The 26617-nt window shown below is 39.4% G+C and overlaps 1 protein-coding gene across 1 annotated transcript in view; it reads right to left on the bottom strand.

Annotated features, from left to right (window-relative positions):
- The window catches only part of LOC127361529 (uncharacterized), a 57613-nt gene that overhangs the window by 6803 nt on the left and 24193 nt on the right, over positions 1-26617 (bottom strand). Inside the window, exon 6 of the mRNA XM_051396223.1 lies at positions 16765-16785. Within this exon, the coding sequence (XP_051252183.1) occupies positions 16765-16785 (21 nt within the window). The remainder of the gene's footprint in view (positions 1-16764; positions 16786-26617) is intronic.

Here is a 26617-nt window from a genome sequence, read left to right as displayed (position 1 = left end):
AGTGTTATGAAACTCCTTCATCAGTATGAAAATAAACATTAAAAACTAAAGAAACAGGATTTCAAATATGAGAACAGTGAGTGGAAAAAGACAAAAGAGCTTCTACATGTAATGTGTGACTGTACTAAATGTTGATAAATGAATCAACATTTTAATGTCAGTAAACTCTTCTTTTTAGGAGAGGAGTGTCTTTCTTTAAAATGTTTACCTCCGGTCCTACCAGCCTGTTCACCACCTACTATAATCTCATTATGTGTCTAATTACAGTGATTGGAGCTTCAAATACAGGAGATGGTTACCAATATGACACATTTCATAGAGAAAGTTTTACTAACTAATAATCATTGTTTATTGTCCCAGACTGGATAATCAGACTGATTTCTCTCCTCTTTTTAAAGTAGTTTCCTCTACTTCTCACTTTAACATGAATTATTATTAGATTATTCTAGGACAACAGGAACATTATGAGGGTTATATATTATAATATTTACAGTTGTTGATCTTCAATAAAATAAAGTTGATTGAACTTCAGTGTCAGTGTGGATTCAGCAGATACAAGTGACAGAAAAGATGAATGTAACTAAACTAAAGAGGTTTTAATGATGTTCACAGCTTCATCAATATATTATGTGTGAAAGAAACTTCATGAGGTTAGCAGATTATACTCACTGTTTTTTCTTCTCCTCCTTCCTGCAGAAAGTAATAAACAGTGTTATGAAACTTTATTGTCCCAGACTGGATAATCAGACTGATTTCTCTCCTCTTTTAAAGTAGTTTCCTCTACTTCTCACTTTAACATGAATTATTATTAGATTATTCTAGGACAACAGGAACATTATGAGGGTTATATATTATAATATTTACAGTTGTTGATCTTCAATAAAATAAAGTTGATTGAACTTCAGTGTCAGTGTGGATACAACAGATACAAGTGACAGAAAAGATGAATGTAACTAAACTAAAGAGGTTTTAATGATGTTCACAACTTCATCAATATATTATGTGTGAAAGAAACTTCATGAGGTTAGCAGATTATACTCACTGTTTTTTCTTCTCCTCCTTCCTGCAGAAAGTAATAAACAGTGTTATGAAACTTTATTGTCCCAGACTGGATAATCAGACTGATTTCTCTCCTCTTTTAAAGTAGTTTCCTCTACTTCTCACTTTAACATGAATTATTATTAGATTATTCTAGGACAACAGGAACATTATGAGGGTTATATATTATAATATTTACTGTTGTTGATCTTCAATAAAATAAAGTTGATTGAACTTCAGTGTCAGTGTGGATTCAACAGATACAAGTGACAGAAAAGATGAATGTAACTAAACTAAAGAGGTTTTAATGATGTTCACAGCTTCATCAATATATTATGTGTGAAAGAAACTTCATGAGGTTAGCAGATTATACTCACTGTTTTTTCTTCTCCTCCTTCCTGCAGAAAGTAATAAACAGTGTTATGAAACTTTATTGTCCCAGACTGGATAATCAGACTGATTTCTGTCCTCTTTTTAAAGTAGTTTCCTCTACTTCTCACTTTAACATGAATTATTATTAGATTATTCTAGGACAACAGGAACATTATGAGGGTTATATATTATAATATTTACATTGCTGATTCAGACTCATGCATTGAGGTTGTTATCTACTGGTGGTCAATAATAACTCTGCGTCTGTTACAACACACGTGTTTCTGTGTAATAACATTTTGAGAAAAGACAGTTGATTTGACTTTAGTGTCTGTCAGTGTGGATACCAGTGAAATTAAATTAGTGTCAAACACTGACAAACAGCAAGTATTTGTCTAAACAGATCACACAGCAATAGCAGCGTGTTAGCTAACATAGATATTAAAGTGATAAAGTAACACAATGATGACTTACACTGTAGAACGACTTGTTGAGCCCCCCATAATTATATTGGCTCCTGGTGAGTCTGGGCTGTAACACACACACACACACACACACACACACACACACACACACACACACACACACACACACACACACACACACACACAGAGGTTTGAGTAAAGATGGTGGAGAGCTGAGTGCTGATCTGTGACTCTGTGATGTAGTTCACACAGAGAGGTTTCAGAAGGAGAACCTCCTCCTCTGTGTCCTCACACTGACTCACTGCAGTAACTGCAGGTACATTAGACACAGTGAGAACAACCTACAGCGACTGTATGAGCACTCTGACTGCATCCCTTTGTGCAATAATATCTACATTTTATATGAGAACTCATTTATCACTTATACTGAGAGACCATCTGAATGTGAGATGTTACATTCTGATTTATTCTTATGACAAACTGATATTTAATTCCAATATATAATATATAATTTCCCAGGCAAACTTGAGCTTTAGTATTACATTATTTCAAATAAAGCCCTAAAATCAAATAATAGGTAACACTGAATTTACCACTAATACCTGTGCGCTGAACAGGAATGGTTAACAACAAGTTAACTAACATAGATACTATAGTTATAAAGAAAACACACACACACAGATTTGAGTAAAGATGGTGGAGAGCTGAGTGCTGATTTCCCAGAACAACATGTAATTAAACTAATAGTTAAACTATATTCAACACTTTAGTTTTACACTGTGATTGTGTTTCCTTTATTGTCTGAACAAAGTGTTTCATTATAGATTTCCACTTTCACATTCAAACTGGCTGAACAACATTTGTGGACACAAAGTTATTTGGCATCTCTTAAAACCACTTTAAGATCTTTCTCTAGGATTACAAACAGGAAACACACTGATTTAAAAACATGTTAATGTGCAGTTAATAATAAATACAGTACGTAGTGTTTGCAACTAAAACATTTACATGTCTTACAGTTTTGTCCTTGAGGAAAGCCCATATGGGACTGACTCATTTTTTTGGTGTTCCAGGAAGCTCGATTGTTTAGTTGATTTTTTCTCATTTAAACCACAGAAATAACTGTCAAAAGCAGATTATAGTGTTGAAGTTAAACAAAATAACTGAAATAACTGAAAAAATACTTCTTATGTAGCTTCATCACTCTTTCCAAGAAGAAAAAAATAAAGAACACATTTATTTCCTGTTTTTAGACAAAAAAAACTAAAGTCTGACCCGTTGTTTTTAAGTTGTTCAAGTTGATGGTATGATGATGGTGATATGATATAATGATACATGGACCCTGAAGATAAATTTAATTAAAGTATAGAAAACATGTAGTTACTTTACCTTTAGATGGTGAAAAACAAACTGCGTCACAGGTACAGGACACACAGAAGTGAAACCTGTTTAACTGTGATAAGACACCAGGTTGGTATCCAACAATAATACGAACACAGTCACACCCTGATTCAGTTCAACCCCCACAGCAACATACTGACAGGTTGAGGGGCTGACAGAACAAACCAAACAGATTCTGAAATATCATTTATTCTCTCTATCCAACAGGCAGCTGCACAACCTTTATGTGTGTATGTGTAACTGAGTACATTCAAGTATTGTAATCAAGTACAATGTTGAGTGTTTTCTTTTCATTCATGCTGGTCACTGCAACCCAGTACCCTAAAGTAAGACACACACACATGCAGCAAACCCTCTTTTCCTGTTCCTGCTGTTTGGTTGATATTTAATCCAACAGTTTATGTAATTAGCAACAGTGCACAGATGTAATGCAGTCAGTAGTTATAAAGGATAAGACAGGTAATGGTAAAAGATTATACAGTAGAGGGGGAGGGGTGTTTTGTTTCTGTTCAGGGTTTAGTCTGTTCAAAAAAGAAACATGTTTTAAAGTTGACTTAAATGTATTTGCAGTTGTTAACATGTTGGATAAGGTATTGTCTTTGTGAATGGTTTGAATGATGTAATTGATACAGTCTTTTTAATAGACGGAGCCAGCAGGATAAAAGGGGGCCTGTGGCTGATCTGGACTGACAGAGAAAGACAGACAAACCCCCACAGAACCTAGCTCCTGCCCTGAGCCCATTTAATGTTTATAAATGACTCTTACTGAGGTGTGTGTGAGTGCTGGTGGCTGTCTGACAGCCTCAGAGCTGTTTGTCATTGTTCAGATGTTGCACTTACCGACCAGGCAAACCACAGGAAACACAAGATAAAGGTTTGTTCAAACTAAGTTTATAATACAGATAGTATTGATCTCCAAACAGACACTTTAGTTTTACACTGTGATTATGTTTCCTTTATTGTCTGAACAAAGTGTTTTATTATAGATTTCTACATTCCAACTGGCTGAAAAACATTTGTGGACACAAAGGCATTTGGCATCTCTTAAAACCACTTTAAGTTCTTTCTCCATGATTACAAACAGGGAACACACTGATTTAAAAACATGTTGATGTGCAGTTAATAATACTTAGTTAAATACAGCACATAGTGTTAGCAACTGAAGTGTAACAGTGCATTTATAATCTGTGTGTTAACTCAGTTGTTCTGACATTGATTAATCCCCAATATAGAAATTCTTTTTTCACTCTTCCTTTACACACAGGCCTTAAATACAATCATGCACATGCAGGGCTTATAGACATTCAAATGTGGAGTGATGGGCTGCCACGTAGCGGCGCTCTGTGAGCAGTTAGGGGTTGGGGTGCCTTGCTCAAGTGCACCTCAGCAGTGCACCTCTCCAGCTGCCAGCCCACACTCCATACAGTGGCCCATTTGGGCTGTCATGTTGTCCATGCAGAGACCTCCCCAGTCTCCTCATGTTGATTCATTGCACCTGCAGAGCAAACAGAAGTCCCATTCACAGGATTTTTATGCCAAAGAGTCGGCGAGCAAAATCCTTCTCTGCTGCTTCGTTTGTCAAATAGAACTGAGCTGATGAAAACTGGAAGGAAGGAGCTGAAAAAATACAGATACAATTTCAAATGCTGAAAAGAGGAGGCAAATATTCAGAAATACATCCTTTAAGAATGTCGCTATGAAGTTTACTAACTATGGAAGCACATTTCTAACCAATGCAATAAAAAAAAACTTTATATATTATATTATAATATTTTCACTTCGTATTTGGAAATAATGACTTTATTTTCAGATATTAGTTTCTCATTATAATAACTCTTTTGCCCATCACATTGGTGGAAATGGGCTTCCATAACTAACTGTGGTGAATGTACTTTAGGTTTGTGATAAAAAAAATGACAAACATTTAAAAGACTGAACCTGTTTTTCCAGTTCCTGATGGAACATTAAATATGAAAACATTGCATGTAGATGAGCTGGTTTCAGGGTTGTGGTGTTGGTGGTGCATGCTGGCTCAGTGTCACGGCTTACTGGGAAACTTGATGTAACTGAGATATCATTCAGGAAATATGTGCCACTCCTGCTGCCACAAGTCAAAATGTGTGCTGTGAAAAAGGTCTATAACAAGACGGGATAAACACAATTAACCGCAAATTTGGTTTATTTTAGAATAAATGTGCTGAAATGTTGATAATGCATGTTGCACTCCCACCAAAAGGGATGCAGTCAGAGTGCTCATAGGTTGTTCACACTGTGTCACAAAACATGTTCAGAGCATAAAGAAAAGCTATAGGAAACTTATTTTCCTTAGTTTCAAAAGAGGTAAACAAGGCTCAACCACGTTATTTAATAACTTTAATATGGCTAGTTTTTTAAATATTTTCCTGCAATATCAGTTTATTTGGCTGCTTTGGATCCTCCCCAAACTGATAAAAGTGAAAATGTAGACTTCTCCGGCAGGAATAGTGTCTGCTTTATTTCATCTATCTATCTATCATTTATCTCTGGAAATAATTATCACAATGTCACCAAACTGGGGCTGGATGTTCACAGACAGTTATTGCATACAATAAGACTTAGACTTAGACTTAAACTTCTCTTTATTGATCCCTTTGGGATGACTCCCTCAAGGAAATTGGATTTCCAGCAGCTTACAAAACACTTGTATAGAAAAAAAAAGAGATATAAAAAAAAATACAGTATAAGATAGACAATAAACTCTTAGCTAAATATAGAAAGTGCATAATAAACTGTAAACAATAAACTCTTAGCTAATTATAGAAAGTAGAGATAAGAATAAAAGTAAAATAAAATTCACGGAAAATAAAATAAAATAAATGAAAGAGAACTGTAGAGGATAAATATAGACAAATAAATTTAAATATATAGGACTGTATATGGCATTGTGTTATTATACAGTGGATAAATGACATTAGCAGAAATTAGCAGTTAAGTTAAATTATTGCACTTAGTGGATTATGTTATTGCACAAAAAGAAGTGTCCAGGTATGTATGAGTAGATTATTAATTGCACAGTGAGTGGCTACCACTCCTCCTTCCCTTCCATCCTCTTTACCCTATTTCCTCCTCCCCCCGAGTGAGGAATTGTAGAGTGTGATGGCATGAGGGACAAAGGAGTTCTTGAGTCTGTTGGTCCTGCACTTGGGGAAGAGCAGCCTTCCACTGAACAGGCTCCTCTGGTTGCTGATGACGGTGTGCAGGAGGTGGCTGGCATTGTCAATAATGTCCAGCAGTTTGTCCAGTGTCCTCCTCTCTGCCACCGTCACAAGTGAGTCCAGCTTCATGCCGACCACAGAGCCAGCCCGCCTGATCAGTCTATCCAGTCTGGAGGTGTCCTTCTTGGATATGCTGCCCCCAGCACACCACAGTGTAGAAGAGGACGCTGGTAACCACAGACTAGTAAACATCCACAGCAGTTTGCTGCAGATGTTGAAAGACCGCAACCTTCAAGGAAGTACAACCTGCTTTGTGTCTTCCCATACAGGTGGCTGGTGTGTGTTGTCCAGTCCAGTTTATTATCCAGCCACAGCCCGAAGTATTTGTATGATTGAACACAGCCTCCACCTCAGCTCCCTCTAGCAGGACTGGTCGCGGCCTTGGTCTGGACCTCCCAAAGTCAATGACCAGCTCCTTCGTCTTAAGGCCAGGACACACCAACCCGACTATCGGCCGTCGTCGGACAGTCGGGCGAGGTCGGTGACTCGGGTCGGTTCGGTGTGTCCTGTGCCGTCATCAGTCGGAGTCGGCGTTCATTTTGGCCGATTCGACATGTAGAATCGGCCAGTGGCCGTCGGCCTCAATGACCAATCTGATTGTTGGAGTGCTAGCCCTTGACTAGCGAATCAGTGAGTGCATGAGAAAACCGGAAGCGAGAAGAAGAAGCCAGAGAGCTTACAACGCCAGTAGCTTGTTATTATTAGCCATTGTATTTTCCGTTCAGCGAGTAATGACAATAACGATCCTTCTTAACTACTATCAACACTCTCTGATGAAAACAATGACCGACGACAGCGTGCTCTGTGTTTACTAGGTCTAGAGTGATCCGTCATTTCCGGTTTTCATTTTCTTTTGGGCGACAACACATATTAGCGCCGCCTGCTGTTATGGGGACGTATTACGCCTCGCGCACTCACTGAATGTACGCTCCAGTCAGCGTCAGTTTGGTGTGTTCGGGAGGCACTTTTTGACCGACTCGGGAGACGGGAGCCGACTGATCAGTCCAACTGCTTTTCTGCCGACGGTCAGCCGTCGGGTTGGTGTGTCCTGGCCTTTAGAGGTGTTGAGCTGTAGGCAGTTAGTGTGACACCAGAGAGCAAAGTCTCCCACCAGACTCCGATACTCCTCCTCTCTGTCACCCCTGATACACCCAACGATGGCTGTGTCATCGGCGTACTTCTGTATGTGACACAGCTGCGAGTTGTAACAAAAGTCTGAGGGGGAAGAAAAGAGGGGCCAGCACTGTGCCCTGGGGGGCTCCAGTGCTGCTGACCACAGTGTCAGACGTGGTGTCCTGATGTACTGTGGCCTGTCAGTGAGGTAATCGTTGATCCAGTCCACCAGATAGGGGTCCACTCCCATCCTGTTCAGTTTGTCCTGAAGCATAGGGGGCTGGATGGTATTAATTGTCCCCTGGGATTATTAAAGTATTTCTGATTCTGATTCTGATTAAAGGGAGTGGGAGTGGACTCGGTGTAGCATGTAGAGGATGGCATCCTCCACACCAACATCTGGCTGGTACACAAACTGAGGAGGCTGAGGAAGAGCCGCTCCAACGTCTTCATCCGCTGTGAAGTGAGTGCCACCGGTCGGAAGTCATTCAGCTCGCTGGGCCTGTTCTTCTTGGGAACCGGAACGATGCAGGTTGCCTTCCAGAGGGTGGGCACTCTCCCTAGCTGCAGGCTAAGGTTGAAGATCCATTGTAGTGGTTCCCCCAGTTCTGCAGCACAGGTCTTCAGTAGTCTCGGACACACTTTATCCGGGCCTGCTGCTTTCCTGGGCCGTAGCTTCCTCAGCTGTCCTCTGACCTGGTCTGTGGTGATGTGAGGTGGGGATTGTGTTGAGGTGGGGGAGGAGGAGGGGGGGTGTTTTGGTGTCAGGGGGGAGGTGTGTAGAGGGAAGAAGGAGAGATGGCTGCAGTGAGGGTGGGGGGTGGGAGGGACAAGGGCTGGTTGAACCTGTTGAAGAAGTCATTCAGCTCGTTCGCCCTCTCCATTGTCCCCCCTGTAGCTCTGGTCTTTTTGTTGTGACCTGTGATGGTCCTCACACCTTCCCAGACCTCCCTCATGTTGTTCTCCCTCAGCTTCTGCTCCACCTTTCTCCTGTAGCTGTCCTTAGCTTCCCTCACACAGTGTTTCACCTCCTGCTGTGCTGCCTTCATGGCCTCCCTGTCCCTGCTCCTGAAGGCAGCCTTCTTCTTGTTGAGGACAGCCTTGACTTCCCGCGTTACCCATGGCTTGTTATTAGGGTAACAGCGGATAGTCTTGACAGGGGAGACCACGTCTGCGCAGAAGTTCAGGTAGTCCGTCAGACAATGTGTCATTGCCTCTATTTCCTCACCATGCAGGTTGATCAGCACATCCCAGTCTGTGGTGTTGTAACAGTCTCTCAGGGCACTTTCCATCTCAGGGGACCACCTCCTGATGGTGCGAGTTGTCACCGGCTGTTTTTGGACCAGGGGGTGTACAGTGGCTCTAGGTAAACCAGGTTGTGATCAGACTTCCCCAGTGGGGGGAGGGGAGTTGCTCTGTATGCATCCCTCACATTAGAATACAGGGGATCAATTGTTCTGTTCTTTCTGGTAGGACAGTCTACAACCTGGTGAAAAACAGCCAAAGTAGAATCCAAAGTTGCATGATTAAAGTCCCCAGAGATGATCATAAATGCCTCAGGGTGCTCTGTCTGCAGCCTTGCTGTGATGGAGTGGATCTTCTCACAGGCAGTGGCTGCGTCCGCTCTCAGAGGGATCTAAACACAGACGGTGATCATGTGACTAAACTCCCTCGGCTGATAATATGGCCACAGGCTAACAGCTAGCAGCTCCCGGCAACACGAGACTGTCTTTACAGAGACATGTCCTGGGTTACACCAGCGGTTGTTGACATACATGATGAGTCCCCCACCTTTGCTTTTTCCGCTCGCTTTAGTGTCTCTGTTGGCTCTCACGGCAGTGAATCCCAGCAGGTCCACGTTAGCATCCGGTACGAGGTGGTACGAGAGGGCACTTTAGCACGCGTTTTTCAACAATTGGGCAGCCCCCCCCATGCACGCCACTGCCAGCTAATAATCAACACACACACACAGTTATAGAATATTTTATATCCTTTATTTTCTTAAAAAGTTAATGTAAAAATACTTACAATATAATTACAGGACAAACTTTAATAAATAAGTTTGCTCCAGACAAATAGACATAGAAACCAACTCAACATCTCCATCATCAGAACATCAATCAATATATTCTGATAAAATGTTGTTTATCGCTCTATTACAGCTCAACACAGTCAGAGGATTTAGAGCTGAGAACTGAAGCTGCTCTGGAAGTTCAGGCTTTAATTCATTTGTTCACTTTATGTTGTTTTTTCCTCTAACAGACAGGTTTGCATCTTTTCAAAAGTCTTAAAGACAATAATTAGGTGTCCATAGGATACCATTGCTTTCAGGGACCTCACCCTCACTTGTTAGTGACAAATAATGTAACAGAGATAAGGCAAACTGAATTTAAGGGACACGTTATTCTATCAGTTATTGAAATGCAGAAAGAGAAAGTGCAATATATCAAATAGAAAAGTAGCTGTATAACTTGAAGTATAGCAGGTTACAATAAACCCATAACAATAATTTCCACATGAACAGTGATTGAGGATTAAACTGTAGGAAGAGTGGCAGCTGCAGCAGAAACGTTTCCATCCCACCTCAGATAATAAACTTCAGGACTGCAGAGACTCTTGTTCCTTTATCTGAAACACAGAACATTATTTTAACTGCATACAGAAGGTACAGTAAGATTTCATCTGCAAGAGGAGGTGGACAATATGGATAAATATTTCTATCCTGGAATATGTGATTCTATATCAGGATAAAAGATGTTGTGAATTTTTATGGAAACTAATTTCAGAAACTCTGCTGATATCAATATGCTGATGTCCATTAATGTTGTACAGCTGTATGACTCAGAGATCTTTATAATTAACAATTTCTTTGCATCAATGCGACCTTATAAATGATCACTCACACAGATGGATCCAGTGGAAGGTCTGCGATTCAGAGGAAATCTAACAGACAAGAAATGAAGACCAGAGGATGTGAAATTATTATTATAAAACTGACAGTTTCATCAATATATCAAAATATACATATATATACACATATATATATATATTAACACAGGCTGATCACAGCCTGCCGCTGTCCACCTATCCAGCAACAGTTCTGAATACAGTAAAAACCATCAAGATCGTGTTATCCAACAACTGCTGGTATTATGGTCAGCTTCTAGAGTGTCTCTCTCTCTCTCTCTCTCTCTCTCTCTCTCTCTATCTCTGTGGGTGTGGACTCCTCCCACTCTCCCTGATTACCTGCTCACCTGTCTGACTGCTCAAACCTGCCAGCCATCAACTCATCAGTCCTGCAGTATATAAACCCCGGGTTCTTCATGTCTAAAGATACAGAATCTGTCCTGAGAATGTTTCTAACAAGAGTGTGCGCGTGAGTGAGAACATTTTAATGTTAATAAAACATTACCTTTCTTTGCAACGATCCCTCTCACTGGACAAACAGATGGATCCAGTGGAAGCTGTGTGTTTGAGAGGAAATCTAACAGACAAGAAATGAAGACCAGAGGATGAGAAATTTGATTACTTAATTAATTATTAATTAATAATTTCCTCAAATTAATTAATTTGAGGAAATGGTTACAACACAATTCAGAGAACTCAGATAAAGTTATATCAGCTCTTGTATAGTTTCTCTGGCTGTAGTTTTATCACAGGGAGCCACAGTGGCTGGTTGAAGGTGCAGCAGTAGAGTTGTGTGTGTTCATGAGAGCAGCAGTCGTCCTCCATCTACAGGTTGTTCACCTGCTGATAAACAAAGGTCTGTGCACTACAGAACTTCCAGACAGGGATGGATTCATTTGGTGGTTGATACATAGACCAGAAGTCATTCCCACTGAATAATTTCTCCCCTCCTTTTTAAAGTAGTTGACACCACACCACGTCATCACCAACATCTGCAAGGGTCTTCTGACCAAATTTCAGCTGGCTCACACATACAAGTGATAGAAAAGATTAATGTAACAAAGCTAAACAGGAATACAGGAATATAGTATGTGTGCAAGAATGTTTATGAGGTTATCAGAGCACTCTGACTGCATCCCTTTGGAGATAAGATAATTCACTGAAGCATTTAGTTCTTATGGATCTGAACAATAGTACGTGACACCTTATGGTCAAACAGTGAGCAGCTGACTGTTAGATAACTGCTCTGACCTTTCCTCATTTATTCTAAAGAGTGTGAAGAATCAAACACTCAGATATGTTTCACAATAAAAGAGGATATTAAAACTTCATTAGACAAAATCCTGCTGTTGCATTTATGTTTTTGTGAGTCTGAAAATGATCCTGATAATAAACAGTAAACTACAGTAAGTCTGATTTATATGGCTCTATATCACATAGTAATAACAAGTAGTTTATTTAACACCAACTGTGTGTGTGTGTGTGTGTGTGTGTGTGTGTGTGTGTGTGTGTGTGTGTGTGTAAAATGTTAATGAATGCAGGACACTGTAATGTTCATAAAATCTTACTCGAGAGGATTACAATTGGTGAAGTCTTCTTTTGACTGATCACTCATGAAGGACGCACTAGATGTAGTCGACTCGTCACTGTCACTGGGTCTGATTCTGGTTCTAGTGAACAAGAAAGACCACCAGGGTGGTAAATTAGATTGTGATCCATCAGCCACAGCAACTGCTGATACACAGAAACTACCAAGTAGACATCAGAAAAGTTCAGTAAAAGTTGATTCTGTTCCCACTGAATGATTTCTCTCCTCTTTTAAAACAGTTTCCTCTACTTCTCACTATCACTCTTGAAGGACACATTGGATGTAGTCGACTCGTTGCTGTCACTATCACTGGTTCTGGTTCTGGTTCTGGTGGACAAGAGAGAAAGACCACCAGGGTGGTAAATTAGATTGTGATCCATCAGCCACAGCAACTGCTGATACACAGAAAGTGTAGAAAGTAGAAAGAAAGTAGACATCAGAAAAGTTCAGTAAAAGTTGATTCTGTTCCCACTAGGGGTGGGCGATACGGGCAAAAAATAATATCTCGATATTTTTGGGATTTTGCCGATAACAATAATCAGTAGATATCCTTTGAAGCGCTTTGAGCGCTGCGCTAAAAAAACCGTCTCCGCTGACATCTTTTTACCACTGAAGGCGCTGAACGCTCTGAATGCTGAAGCTCATAGGATTTCTATTCAAAAAAGGCGCTGTTAGCACTAAAAACATGTTTGGTGGACACAGACCCTTATACCTACTTAAAGATTACAATAATGGGCACAATGTTTAAGGAAACCCTTATTTATTTTCTCTAAACTTTAGCATTCAAGTACAAATAAAACAAAGACTCTCAATTTTTGAGCTTTTGAACTCAATAATTGAACTACAATGTAGGAATATTGAATTCTGTAAACATTCAGATGTTCTGCTGTCAGGTAAATTGTGCTGCAGTGCAGACAAACAAGAGCATATCATAAAATAAAAACAGTAGCATTTGTAACAAAGTGCTCCATGCATATTTTGAGAACTATTGCGCATCATCATCTAGTCTATCTTATGGCCTTATTAAACAAATGACTAACTTCAAGTTCCGTCCAGGATTGTACAACAACAAAAAAAAACCCACAAAAAAATCATTTGCTAAAAAGGTTCACTAAGGGTTTTCTCAAATATTGTACCAAAATATAGATATTTGTAAACAAATGACATTAATGTTAAAAAAAATTCCACAATTCTCAGAGAGAAAAAATACCCAGTATTATTACAGCTATGGACAGATGCCAGAAACTTTGCAGAACTCTGAACATTTTAACATTCTAGGCTAACAGTTCACTGATTACATTAAAAGGCTACTTTAGATTATGAGCCAAAAACACCAGTCTGTCCACATTGTCAGGCTTGAGTGAAGCCCGATGACATGTCACAACATTTCCCCCTGTGCTAAATGCCCTCTCTGAAGGGCTGCTTGAGACAGGGATGCAGAGATATTTTTTAGCCAGTTTCCCCCAGTCTGGGGAAATTCATCTCCTGTGTCTTCCACCATTCCAGTGGATTCACATCACTGTCCACCTCTGGTATCATCAGGTAGCTCTTGAGCTCCTTTTTGATGCCAATAGCCAGTGAATCGCTCTCTTCCTGCGTTGTTATAGACAAAAGCTCAGAGGAAATTGTGGACACTATGACCTGGTCATCCTCATTGAAACGGTTTTTAAACCGTGGGTCTAATGTGGATGCCACACTTAATAGGCCATCCACATTGTCATCTCTGTACTTGGTGTTAAGGTATTCCAGTATGGTTTCTTTGATTTTCTTTGTGAGCTCTGTGTCATCACACTTCACTGCCAGGACCTCAGAGTTGAACAACAACAAGACCGGTTTCAGGTAGGAGATGGTCACTACCTGCTCACCTGAAAGAGCATCCGAAACTCTAGCAGGGGACTAAGTGCTTTGCTCACTGATTCTAGCACATCAACATCTTGTCATGATGGGATAAGATGCCTGTGCTTCTTGTCTGCACCCAGCACATGACAAATGGCCCTTTCTTGCTCAACAAATCTCTCAATCATGCGCTGTCTTGAGCCCCATCTTGTTGGTGATTCTGTGATGAGTTTATGCTCTGGGAGCTTCAGCAGATCTTGAGCATCACCCAGTGCTTTCTTCAATTTCCAGCTGTTGGAAAAGGCTCCAACTACCTTCTTGCAGACTCCAATGGCTCGGTCCTAGTAGGGTATTTGTTAACTGTCAAATAATAAAACACCTATAAAAATATATTTATATTTTCTTATACCATGGTCTGGGGGAAAACTCTGATTGGCTGCAGGGTGTCCAATAATCCCTGATATACGGACACTTACTAAGTAGTTCCAGTCAAATTGTCTGTTCACCGTTCTAAATTAATGCGCTATCGTATTAGCCTGTCAACAGTCCGTCAGTCCTTCAGTGCCTTATCCTCTGAACACCACAGGATGGCGACTGTAACACACAAGCTGCAGAAAGTACACTTACCCTCTAAACTTACTGATACTTTGTATCACATAAGCGAATAATCTCACATCCCGTTCGCTGTTCAACTCTCTACTTCATGCCGTGGCCGACAGTAACGTTATACACGGCGGATCATTTGTTCGTGAAAATCTTGATATTGATTTGGGGACAATGACATGGCTGGTTAGCTAGCTAGTCTTGTTGTTAAACATACTGTCAAATTATATTTACTGTTTGTCAACCGTACGCAGTGTTATTGACTTTGAATCTTGCTAGAATAACGTTAGCTCTCTGGCTCAAAGCTGAGGGGACTAGAATATCTCCCCGTTGCCAAGACGTATCTAAGGTCCGTCTTATTTACTGGAGGAGTGAACAACGTTTCCGTTGCATAAGAACCTTAAGGGAGGGTAATGATTGTTCCAGGTATTAGTCAAACCCTCAGGCGCTACCAGGGAAACTAAGTTATGGCTTGTGAAAAACTAACCCTAACCCTAACGCATGAAAATATAAATTAATTAAGATTTTTTTAAAAATAAAATTATTTTCTTTGGCAAGTGACCATGGTACAAGCGGGATAATGCCCTTCGAGGTGTCCATAATCAGGAATTAATGGACGACGTTGCCGCCGCGAAGTCCATTAATTCCTGATTATGGACACCTCGTCAGGCATTATCCCTTACTTAAACTGATTTATTTTCACTTTTATCTTGACATGGTTGACACTCAAAAAAAAATTATTTCATATCAACTGCATTAAATAAGAATATTCAAATGAGAGAACTCACCAATTGCAATATGAAGCCGGTGCCCAAAGCACGGTAGTCTTTTCCAGTTGTTACTTCTGAGTACACTGACGACATTTGCACCGCTGTCGGTGGTCATGCAGACCATGCCCTCTTCAGTCAACGACCATGATGCGGGAGCATCTTTCAGACCAAGGGCAATGATGTCTACTGTGTGATCATCTCGGAAATAGGACATTTGCAAACAGTAGCTCTGAAGTAGCCAAGATTCATCAATGAAATGCACGGTCAGAGAGAGATATGGCTCCGATGTTCTGCTCGACCATAAATCGGTTGTTGTTGCGAAGTGTGTCACCTTTTGCACTTCATCCACCACAGTTTTGCGAGTTGAATCATACAGACTGGGGAGAGTAGTTTCACTGAAATATTTCCAACTAGGCACTGTGTATCGCGCGTCTAGGACATTCACAAGTTCTTTAAAGCCTTCGCTCTCCATCAACTGCATCGGCAACATCTCTTTGGCTATGAAGTTGGTGATAGCATTTGTTGTTGATGTCTTGCCATCGTTGGCTTTTTCTCTCATACGGCACTTTTCTGCTGAATGATTCAGCAAGGGTATGTTGCGTGTGCTGACTAGGTACAGGCAGACTCTGTTTTTCATGAGCAGCAGTTGAGTCGCAAAGTTTCTGGTATTCTTCGTACTCTTTGCTATGGTTGGTTCTGAGGTGATGAAACAGGTTCGTTGTAGAGCTCTGTTTCACGGTGATAGATTTTCAACAAATCTTGCACAAAACCGTCTTTTGTTTCACATCAGTCTTTTGGAAACCAAACCATTTCCATGCCAGAGAGGTAGACCCACGTGTCGACACTAAATCGTCTGAAGTACTGGCGGTAGCTTCAGGGAATGGAGGTGCTTGCATTGTCTCTCTACAACGCGCTGCTAAACTGTTGCAAGGAGCATGCTAGCGAGAGGTCATGTGATCATAGCATGTGATCACGTAGGCCCACTAGTCGTGTGACTGAATCCTGCCATGCTGTAGAGAGCGTTGCTGCACCGTGTATTAGGTGGATGTGAGGATTTTCCGCGTGCATTTCAATATTTTTAATAATAATTAAAAATAATTGAAATACTCGATAATGGAAATTTGCACATCGTCAAAACAACAATGACCATAATATTGCAAAAATGATTTCTCTCCTCTTTCTAAAGTAGTTTCCTCTACTTCTCACTTTAACATGAATTATTATTAGATTATTCTAGGACAACAGGAACATTATGAGGGTTAGATATTATAATATTTACAGTTGTTGATCTTCAATAAAATAAAATTCATTGAACTTCAGTGTCAGTGTGGATACAACAGATACAAGTGACAGAAAAGATGAATGTAACTAAACTAAAGAGGTTTTAATGATGTTCACAGCTTCATCAATATATTATGTGTGAAAGAATCTTTATGAAGTTAACAGATTATACTCACCGTTCTTTCTTCATCTCCTCCCTGCAGAAAGTAATAAACAGTGTTATGAAACTCCTTCATCAGTATGAAAATAAACATTAAAAACTAAAGAAACAGGATTTCAAATATGAGAACAGTGAGTGGAAAAAGACAAAAGAGCTTCTACATGTAATGTGTGTCTGTACTAAATGTTGATAAATGAATCAACATTTTAATGTCAGTAAACTCTCAATATTTGGAAGAATTTCTCCTCCAAAAGTTTTACTAACTAATAATCATTGTTTATTGTCCCTGTTACAAACTGTAAGTGTATTTTCCTCCTCGTCACAATGAAACAACTGGTGGTTCAATGCAGTTGTGAGTCGCTCTCTCATTATAAAGAGAGGGATGGACTCGACTTGTCTTCCTTTGTCTCCAAACATTTCACCTGGATGATGTGTAGATGATGGAGATGTGTGCTGTGTGACTTCTAATGAACCTTCAATGTGAGTAGCAATTACTTTATATTAATTTACATCATATTATGGTATATAAGAGACAGGAAGGTTAGATTTGTTCAATAATATTATGTTGACTTATATGTCAGTCTAATCTTTAGTTGAGAGATTTATGATACTTAAATGTGTAAATGTTGAACATGATTTAAAGACTGGATTAATGACTGGTTTTTAGAAATATTGTAATTTGTTCTTTCTTTGTTTAGAACCATGGTTATCATCATCCTAGAAAGGCAACATTGGATTGGTTAATAAATGGATGACTGATGGCAATCCTTGTTTCTTGGTGGTCTGTGGCTCCAGTTAGAAACTTAAATCCACAACAGTTCCAGACTGGATAATCAGACTGATTTCTCTCCTCTTTTTAAAGTAGTTTCCTCTACTTCTCACTTTAACATGAATTATTATTAGATTATTCTAGGACAACAGGAACATTATGAGGGTTATATATTATAATATTTACAGTTGTTGATCTTCAATAAAATAAAGTTGATTGAACTTCAGTGTCAGTGTGGATACAACAGATACAAGTGACAGAAAAGATGAATGTAACTAAACTAAAGAGGTTTTAATGATGTTCACAGCTTCATCAATATATTATGTGTGAAAGAATCTTTATGAGGTTAACAGATTATACTCACAGTGCTTTCAGTATCTCCTCCACCCTGCAGAAAGTAATAAACAGTGTTATGAAACTCCTTCATCAGTATGAAAATAAACATTAAAAACTAAAGAAACAGGATTTCAAATATGAGAACAGTGAGTGGAAAAAGACAAAAGATAAGATAAGATAAGATAAGAGGTTTATTTGTCACATGCAGTTATACATAGTACAATGCACAGTGAAATGCATTCTTTGTACCTGCAGCCAGTAGTAAAGAAAAACAAAATACTACTACAGTAAAACAGTAGTGATTGCACATAACACACAATGTAAACACTATAAGTGTAAATATAAAACTAAGAAAAAAATAAAATAAAATATAGACTGTAATATAACATATAAAATATAGACTGTAATATAACATATAAAATATAGACTGCAGACTCCAAGTGTAAAACTTAAAGGGTGGTAGCTCTGCAGAACGGACCACCCTTTTGAGGGCCATGAAGTCCTGCCTGGTGCAGTTTCCCATCCAGGTGATGATGCTTCCACACAAGATGCTCTCGATGGTACAGGTGTAAAAGTTCCTGAGCACCTTGAGAGGGAGCTTAAAGTCTCTGAGGCGTCTGAGGAGGTAGAGACGCTGTCTGGCTTTCTTCACAATGGTGTTCAGGTGATGAGTCCATGACAGGTCTTGTGAGATGGTCACTCCCAGGTATCTGAAAGTGTCCACTCTTTCCACCTCAGAGCCACAGATAGTGAGTGGATGGAAGTCCCTCTGCTGTTTCCTGCTGAAGTCCACAATCAGTTCCTTAGTTTTGCTGACGTTCAGCAGGAGGTGGTTCTCCCGACACCAGTCCTCCAGGTGGGAGACCTCCCTCCTGTAGGCTGTCTCATCGTCGTGGGAGATTAGTCCTACAACAGAGGTGTCGTCAGCAAACTTGATGATGATGTTGGAGTCTGACGTGGCCACGCAGTCCTGTGTGTACAGCGAGTACAGCAGAGGGCTGAGCACACAACCCTGGGGGGATCCAGTGTTGAGAGTCAGGGGGGCTGAAGTGTAGTGACCCACTCGAACCACCTGTGGTCTGCCAGTCAGGAAGCTGTAGATCCAAATGCACAGGGAGGAGTCCAGACCCAGGTCTAACAGTTTGGAGGCCAGTCTGGAGGGGACTATAGTATTAAATGCTGAGCTGTAGTCAACAAACAGCACTCTCACATAGTTTCCCTTACCAGTGTCCACATGGGAAAGGGTCTTGTGGAGGAGGAGGGTTATGGCGTCATCTGTGGATCTATCCGGGCGGTATGCGAACTGTAGTGGATCCAGGGTGGTGGGCAGTGTAGAGGTGATAAATGTCTTGATCAGTCTTTCAAAACATTTCATCACCACAGATGTGAGGGCTTTGGGCCTGAAGTCATTGGAACTGCTGGGGTGTGGTTTCTTTGGGACAGGGACTATTATGGATTTCTTAAAGCAGGTTGGGATCACACACTGTCTGAGTGAGAGGTTGAATATCACTGTAAACAGACGTGCCAGCTGATCAGCGCAGGTTTTGAGGACACGTCCACTAATCCCGTCTGGTCCAGCCGCTTTCCTGGTGTTCACACTTTTAAACACCTTCGTCACGTCACGCTCCGTCACGGCGAGTGTCCCCCCCTCCGGCTGGGAGCGCAGCGGGCAGTCGATTTCCCGACTCAAAGTGCGCAAAAAAGTTTTTGAGTTCGTCAGCCAGCGAAGCGTTGGCACTCAACGGGGGTGGGGGGTGCTGCTTTGTAATCCGTGATGGTGCGTAGTCCCTGCCACAGTCCCCTTGAATCAGACTGTTCCATCAGTTTCTCCAGTCTTTGGCCGTAGCGGTGTTGAGCCTCTTTCACCGCTCTGCGGGCACTGTAAGAGGCCGACTTGTATTCCTCCATGTTCCCAGTCCCGAGTTATAGGAAGCGGTGCGGGAACGCAGAGCGTCGCGGACAGATCAAATCAGAGCTTCTACATGTAATGTGTGTCTGTACTAAATGTTGATAAATGAATCAACATTTTAATGTCAGTAAACTCTCAATATTTGGAAGAATTTCTCCTCCAAAAGTTTTACTAACTAATAATCATTGTTTATTGTCCCTGTTACAAACTGTAAGTGTATTTTCCCTCCTCGTCACAATGAGACAACTGGTGGTTCAATGCAGTTGTGAGTCGCTCTCACATTATAAAGAGAGGGATGGACTCGACTTGTCTTCCTTTGTCTCCAAACATTTCACCTGGATGATGTGTAGATGATGGAGATGTTTGCTGTGTGACTTTTAATGAACCTTTAATGTGAGTAGCAATTTCTTTATATTAATTTACATCATATTATGGTATATAAGAGACAGGAAGGTTAGATTTGTTCAATAATATTATGTTGACTTATATGTCAGTATGAAGTTAACAGATTATACTCACCGTTCTTTCTTCTCCTCCTCCCTGCAGAAAGTAATAAACAGTGTTATGAAACTCCTTCATCAGTATGAAAATAAACATTAAAAACTAAAGAAACAGGATTTCAAATATGAGAACAGTGAGTGGAAAAAGACAAAAGAGCTTCTACATGTAATGTGTGTCTGTACTAAATGTTGATAAATGAATCAACATTTTAATGTCAGTAAACTCTTCTTTTTAGGAGAGGGAGTGTCTTTCTTTAAAATGTTTACCTTCCGTCCTACCAGCCTGTTCACCACCTACTATAATCTCATTATGTGTCTAATTACAGTGATTGGAGCTTCAAATACAGGAGATGGTTACCAATATGACACATTTCATAGAGAAAGTTTTACTAACTAATAATCATTGTTTATTGTCCCAGACTGGATAATCAGACTGATTTCTCTCCTCTTTTTAAAGTAGTTTCCTCTACTTCTCACTTTAACATTCATTATTATTAGATTATTCTAGGACAACAGGAACATTATGAGGGTTATATATTATAATATTTACATTGCTGATTCAGATTCATGCATTGAGGTTGTTATCTACTGGTGGTCAATAATAACTCTGTGTCTGTTACAACACACGTGTTTTTAATAAAGGAAGTTGATTTGACTTTAGTGTCTGTCAGTGTGGATACCAGTGAAATTAAATTAGTGTCAAACACTGACAAACAGCAAGTATTTGTCTAAACAGATCACACAGCAATAGCAGCGTGTTAGCTAACATAGATATTAAAGTGATAAAGTAACACAATGATGACTTACAATGGAGAACGACTTGTTGAGCCCCCCCATAATTATATTGGCTCCTGGTGAGTCTGGGCTGTAACACACACACACACACACACACACACACACACACACACAGGTTTGAGTAAAGATGGTGGAGAGCTGAGTGCTGATCTGTGACTCTGTGATGTAGTTCACACAGAGAGGTTTCAGAAGGAGAACCTCCTCCTCTGTGTCCTCACACTGACTCACTGCAGTAACTGCAGGTACATTAGACACAGTGAGAACAACCTACAGCGACTGTATGAGCACTCTGACTGCATCCCTTTGTGCAATAATATCTACATTTTATATGAGAACTCATCGTACTAAATGTGCTCGTGGATTTCAGGACTATGTTCTTGTTTTTAATGTTTAACGTCTTTTCTTTTGTCTTCTAACATCTTGGGTCCATGTTGGAAATAAGTGTCTTCACTTTCACAGGTTATCCTTTGGATTTTTGTTGTTGTTTCTTTTCCTGTGTCTAATAATTCACATCAAGTGGATTATTGGAATAATGAACTTTGAGCTGGTCATTAAAGTCCAAGTATTTTCACACATTTGAACAAAAGTCCTAATTTCAAATAAAAGTAAAATAAAATAAATTAAGTAATAATTATTAATAATATAATATATATATAATAATTGGGGCGCCACAATGGGGGAAGAAAAAAAAAAAGGTGCAACTTTCAACATTTTTATACTAAAACTAGATGGTGCTATTGTTTCTTAGTCTGAAAAAATTAAGCCCACATTAATTCAACTGCAGAGCAAAGCCTATTAAATAATAATAACCCTTTATTAACCCCCCCCCCCCACCTGCTCTCTGAGAGATGGTTGAGTTTTCTGACGTCTGACGTATTTAGTTGAAAAAAAAGTCTCTAATTTAATTTGTAAATTAGGTTGACTGATCTATTTTGAATGCATAGAAATTCTTTTTTTGCAGGGATGCACAAAAAATGCAGGGAAGTAAAAGTACTGCAAGAATATAAATATTGGGCATTAGGCAAAGGGTATCTGTATTTGTACTGCAGATAGAGGCAGTGCTCAGAGCCCAACTTGTATCATTCAGGAATATCTTGATGATGTGCGTGTGTGTGTCCCACCCTATGTTTACGACTTTTCTCAATTGGAGCCTCACTAACTTTGAGTGCTGCATCATGAAGTGGTATAAAGAAGTACTGTTTGTATTTGTGGTTCATAATCTGCTACTGTTTTGTTTACAGGTTAGGAAAATTGGTGTCAATAAAAGTAATTCTGACTATTTTTTTATTTTATTTTTTTTGCAGAACTAATATAAAACACCTTAATATTTAAACCACCACAGTTTATCAACCAATACAGTCTCAACATAAGCCAAAGTAAGCATTTAAAAGTCTTTTTTTGTACAAAACAAAGGATAAAAATTCAGCCACCTCTTCATAACAACAATCATGCTGGTAAAAATCCTCATTAGTTTGTTTAAAATTGCTTTCTTTACTTTGAAATAGATGGCATGCATGTTGTTTCACCATGCAATTGCCACAGCCTTTCCTCCGTGACGGGCAAACACGGTCAGCTGCCATCAAGCAGCCACTTGATAAGAAAATTGAAATTGCACCAAAAATTTAACAAGCTGCAACTGACTGATAAGATGACGCAGAAAACCGACAACTCCTTCTTAGGAGGGATACTTAAAGCCGCAACAGATCAAACTAAACTCAGTTGCATCCCGCCATTGCTTTACAACTTTACATCCATGTTAAAGTGCACATCATTAATGTTAATACATTCCCATATGTTATATTATACTGCAGTTTACTGCTTCTTTGCATTCTGCTAATCAACATTTCACTGTAATGACAATAATATTAAATCTAATTTCACTGATTATTCTGAAGATTAGAGAACTTCACAACTTATTCTTTAATAATCGTCAACTGAAGCAAATCAAACTGTAGAAATTAAACGAAATAACAGAAAACCTTAATTTACCCCTGACTATCAAACGGACAACAACCTTTATTTTTACTTATTGAAACGCCAACAATAAACAGAATTCAGACCTGTTTCTACTGTTTTATAGATTAAGTAACGGAATAAACTGATGATTCAGTAAGATTAATTAAAGTATAAAAACACGTAGGTACAATACCTTTAGATGGTGGCTGCGTCACAAATAAGAAACTAAAGTGAAACTTTTTCTTGAGTTTCTTGTTGTTTACAATTTACTGTAGTCTGTGGGGAGGTTCTACTGCGCATGATTGGTTTACGTAGAACAGGGAACGCCCACCTCCACGCAGCTGATTGGTTTAGGTGTAAGAAGAAGGAGCAGTCCGTCATTATTTTCCACAGTAACTTTTTTTTCCAACAGTTATTACATTTTAATTTAAATTAATAATTTCCTTACACTACACAGTTAAGATTATTGTATACCTGTAGTGTGTAATTATCTGGATCTATATATATTCTATAAATAGCCTATAAATTACCTTTGATTACATTTACTCTGTTTATTTTTGTCCTGTGCAGTTATATTTACTTTCACACTCCCACTGCAGTCTTTGTGCATTGGTAATCGATGTGTATTCAACATTGGACTTATAATGAACTTGTTTGCTTTTTCTTTGATAGACTAACATTACTCTTTTCATGACAAAGAAAACAGTAAAGCTCACAGTAATTTATACTTTCTGACTCCTGATAAACAGAGAATACAATAAGATTAATTAAAGAATATAAAAACTCATAGTTACAATACCTTTAGTTGGTGAAAGACACTGTGTCACAAGGACCACAGTGAAGATCGGAGACCGTGTAGTGAAAGAGAGCGCAGTGTGACTGATGGTCCTAACCTCAACTGATAAGAGATATTTTACAACGTTCATTTGTTTTATTTAATCTAGTTTTCCAGTTTTGTTTTAATGTATGTATGTTTTTACAGGAGTTAATAGGGTTGTAAATGGTTTGAATACCAGCCGTCTCTTTCTGGCTGCCTATCTGCCGACCTAGGTCTGTGTTTTTAAATCAGAACCCCCATGTGAATGCAAAAAGCCTGCAGGAACCTTTAGCAGACTCAGGAGTGGTCAAACACCGTTCCATTGTGCATTGATACAAACAAAACCTTCATGAGTCAGTAGCAGAAAACCTTACCTGTGTCTACATCATAAAATCATCAGAAGTACACAACAGAACATCTACAGAACCCTGATGTGGTTTAGAAACAAGTGCTGTGGACTGATGAAGTTAAAATAAAAACTCTTTGGCCACAATCAGCAAAGAGATGTTCATGAAAACCACACCTCCCCAACTGTTAAACATGGAGGTGGATCTATCATGCTTTGGGGTTGTGTTACAGCCAGTGGCACAGGAAACATTGCACGGGTAGAGGGAAGAATGGATTCCACTAAATACAGCAAATTCTGGAAGCAAACATCACAGCACCTGTAAAATAAACTGAAGCTGAAAAGAGGAAAGCTTCTACAACAGGATAATGATCCCAAACGTACCTTAAAATCCAACCTGGAGCTTAACACGCTCAAAACTGTGGAGATGGACTTTAGGAGGAGCCCCCCATCACCATACTCAAAAAGCTGTGTGCTTAACCTGACATGGATATGTTATATTTATCAATCATCTACAGGGTTGTGTTGCACATTTTGTTTCTTACAAAAGAATATAAGTCTATACATCAGTGAATAAAAGCACAACCTCTGGATCCTGTTTCTCCTCTAATAACAAATAATAACTGATATAATAAGTGCCTTATTTAAAAAATGTATGTAAATGTGTTCCAAATGTAGTTTCCAACTGGAATAACCTCCATCCAGACCTGGACTAGAGGAAAATATGGTGTCTACCTTCTAAATATTTTATTTTAAATAAGGAAGGAAGAGTCTTTGTATCCCTCCAAATTATAGCTAAAGATATAAAAAGAACCTTGTTGTTTTTGGAAAGATATTATTTACCAGTATATTGTTTCTTACCCTCTACCAAAAGGAATCAATACTATATCTTCAATCAGACCCTTCTTCCCTTCCCTTCCCTTCTGTTTCTCCCATTCTCACCATTGTAGTACCTGATGCTGCTGCCTCATCCCCACATGCTGCCCACGAGGAGCAGCTTCAGTGCTTTATCCATCCATCCCATCCAGGCAGCAGTTGTGCAGACTCAAGTACTGTCACATTCATTGATATCAATGCAGAACTACAAGTACTGGCCTATTATTCTACAGTCCACAGTGTTAAAGGGAGCAACGCATTAACTTCTGGACTGAATCTCTGGACATTTCCTATCACCTGCTCACCCTCAGCAAAGGAAACTCTGTTACATTTACACACATTCACAGAAATGGACCTTTTACAATAAAAGGTATTTTGGTCTTTTGGACTTTTAATCTATCTGGAGTGGAAAAGAGATTAGTAACAGTAAGATATGGTTGACGAGGAAACACTCAAAAGATGGTTTTGTGTAGACTGTTTATTAAAAAGGTTTAAAATAAAATAAAAGGAAATAATAAAAGAGCAATATAATAAATAATAAATAATAAATTAATTTTGAATGAATTAAATAAAAATGAATCATGTCAGTGTCAAGTAGTGTGAGAGCGTTGATGAATCAGAGGGCTGGTTCACAGAATGAAGCTCTATCTGTGCAGCGAGAGCTACAACCAGTAAGGTGTCCAGCACATAAGGAAACACCTGAAACAAAACAGCAAAGTCTGACAAATCTCCTCAGCAAACCTCAGAAAAACTATGACACAACTGAAGGTCCCCGACCCTCTGATCGTGAACACAATCCGACAGAGGAGATTTGTGCACTCAAAGGAAAGGAGGCCAAGAAAAGGGGAGAAAAGGCTGCTCCAAATGTACGAGCAGTGGAAGCTACAGGTACAACTGAAGAAGTACATGGGTCAGCTTTGGCCTTTCACTGAAGAACTAAAGAGAAGTAGAGAAGAGATAATGTACAGTGAAATTACACACAGACACGTGTGAAGCTGTGAATACGGCAAAGCAACAGAAGATTAATGTGACTTCAATGAGGAACAGGAAAGGAAAAAAACTGCAGCTCAGATCTTTCAAGGCAGCGTTTTAAGGAGAAATGAAAAGGATTGATGTTCAAAATCAGAAAGCTTCACCATTGTCTGTCCTGGGTTCGCTACAGTTAATGTAATAGATTGTCATTTTATCTGTCTGATTTGGACTCAAACACACATTTATTAGGCCTAAATAAGGCTTTTATAGGCCATAAAAGAGTTTCTCATTTTTGATTGGCTGTGGACAGATACACATACACAGTGTGAGAACTATATCACAAGTTTAGTACACATTTCTTTGTATGTACTAGTTCTGTTAAACTCCAAAGACCCTGAGGTCTCTGACATTTCACTGGTGCTTACTGGTAGCTGGTTCTGTCTGACTTAAACATGAATTAAAATGTAGGTCTTTAATGGTTTATAACTTTCTATCACCTCATTAGAGATTGTGGATACCTTTTGATCCTAACCTCACTTGTGAACAGATATTTTAACCTACCAGGTACAATATCTCTCTCATATTGAGTATGG

The sequence above is a fragment of the Dicentrarchus labrax genome, unplaced genomic scaffold (assembly GCF_905237075.1).
Source record: "Dicentrarchus labrax unplaced genomic scaffold, dlabrax2021, whole genome shotgun sequence".
NCBI classification, from domain to species: Eukaryota; Metazoa; Chordata; class Actinopteri; family Moronidae; genus Dicentrarchus; species Dicentrarchus labrax.
The sequence above is the reverse complement of the archived record's forward strand: the minus strand, read 5'-3'. Positions and strand labels throughout refer to the sequence as shown.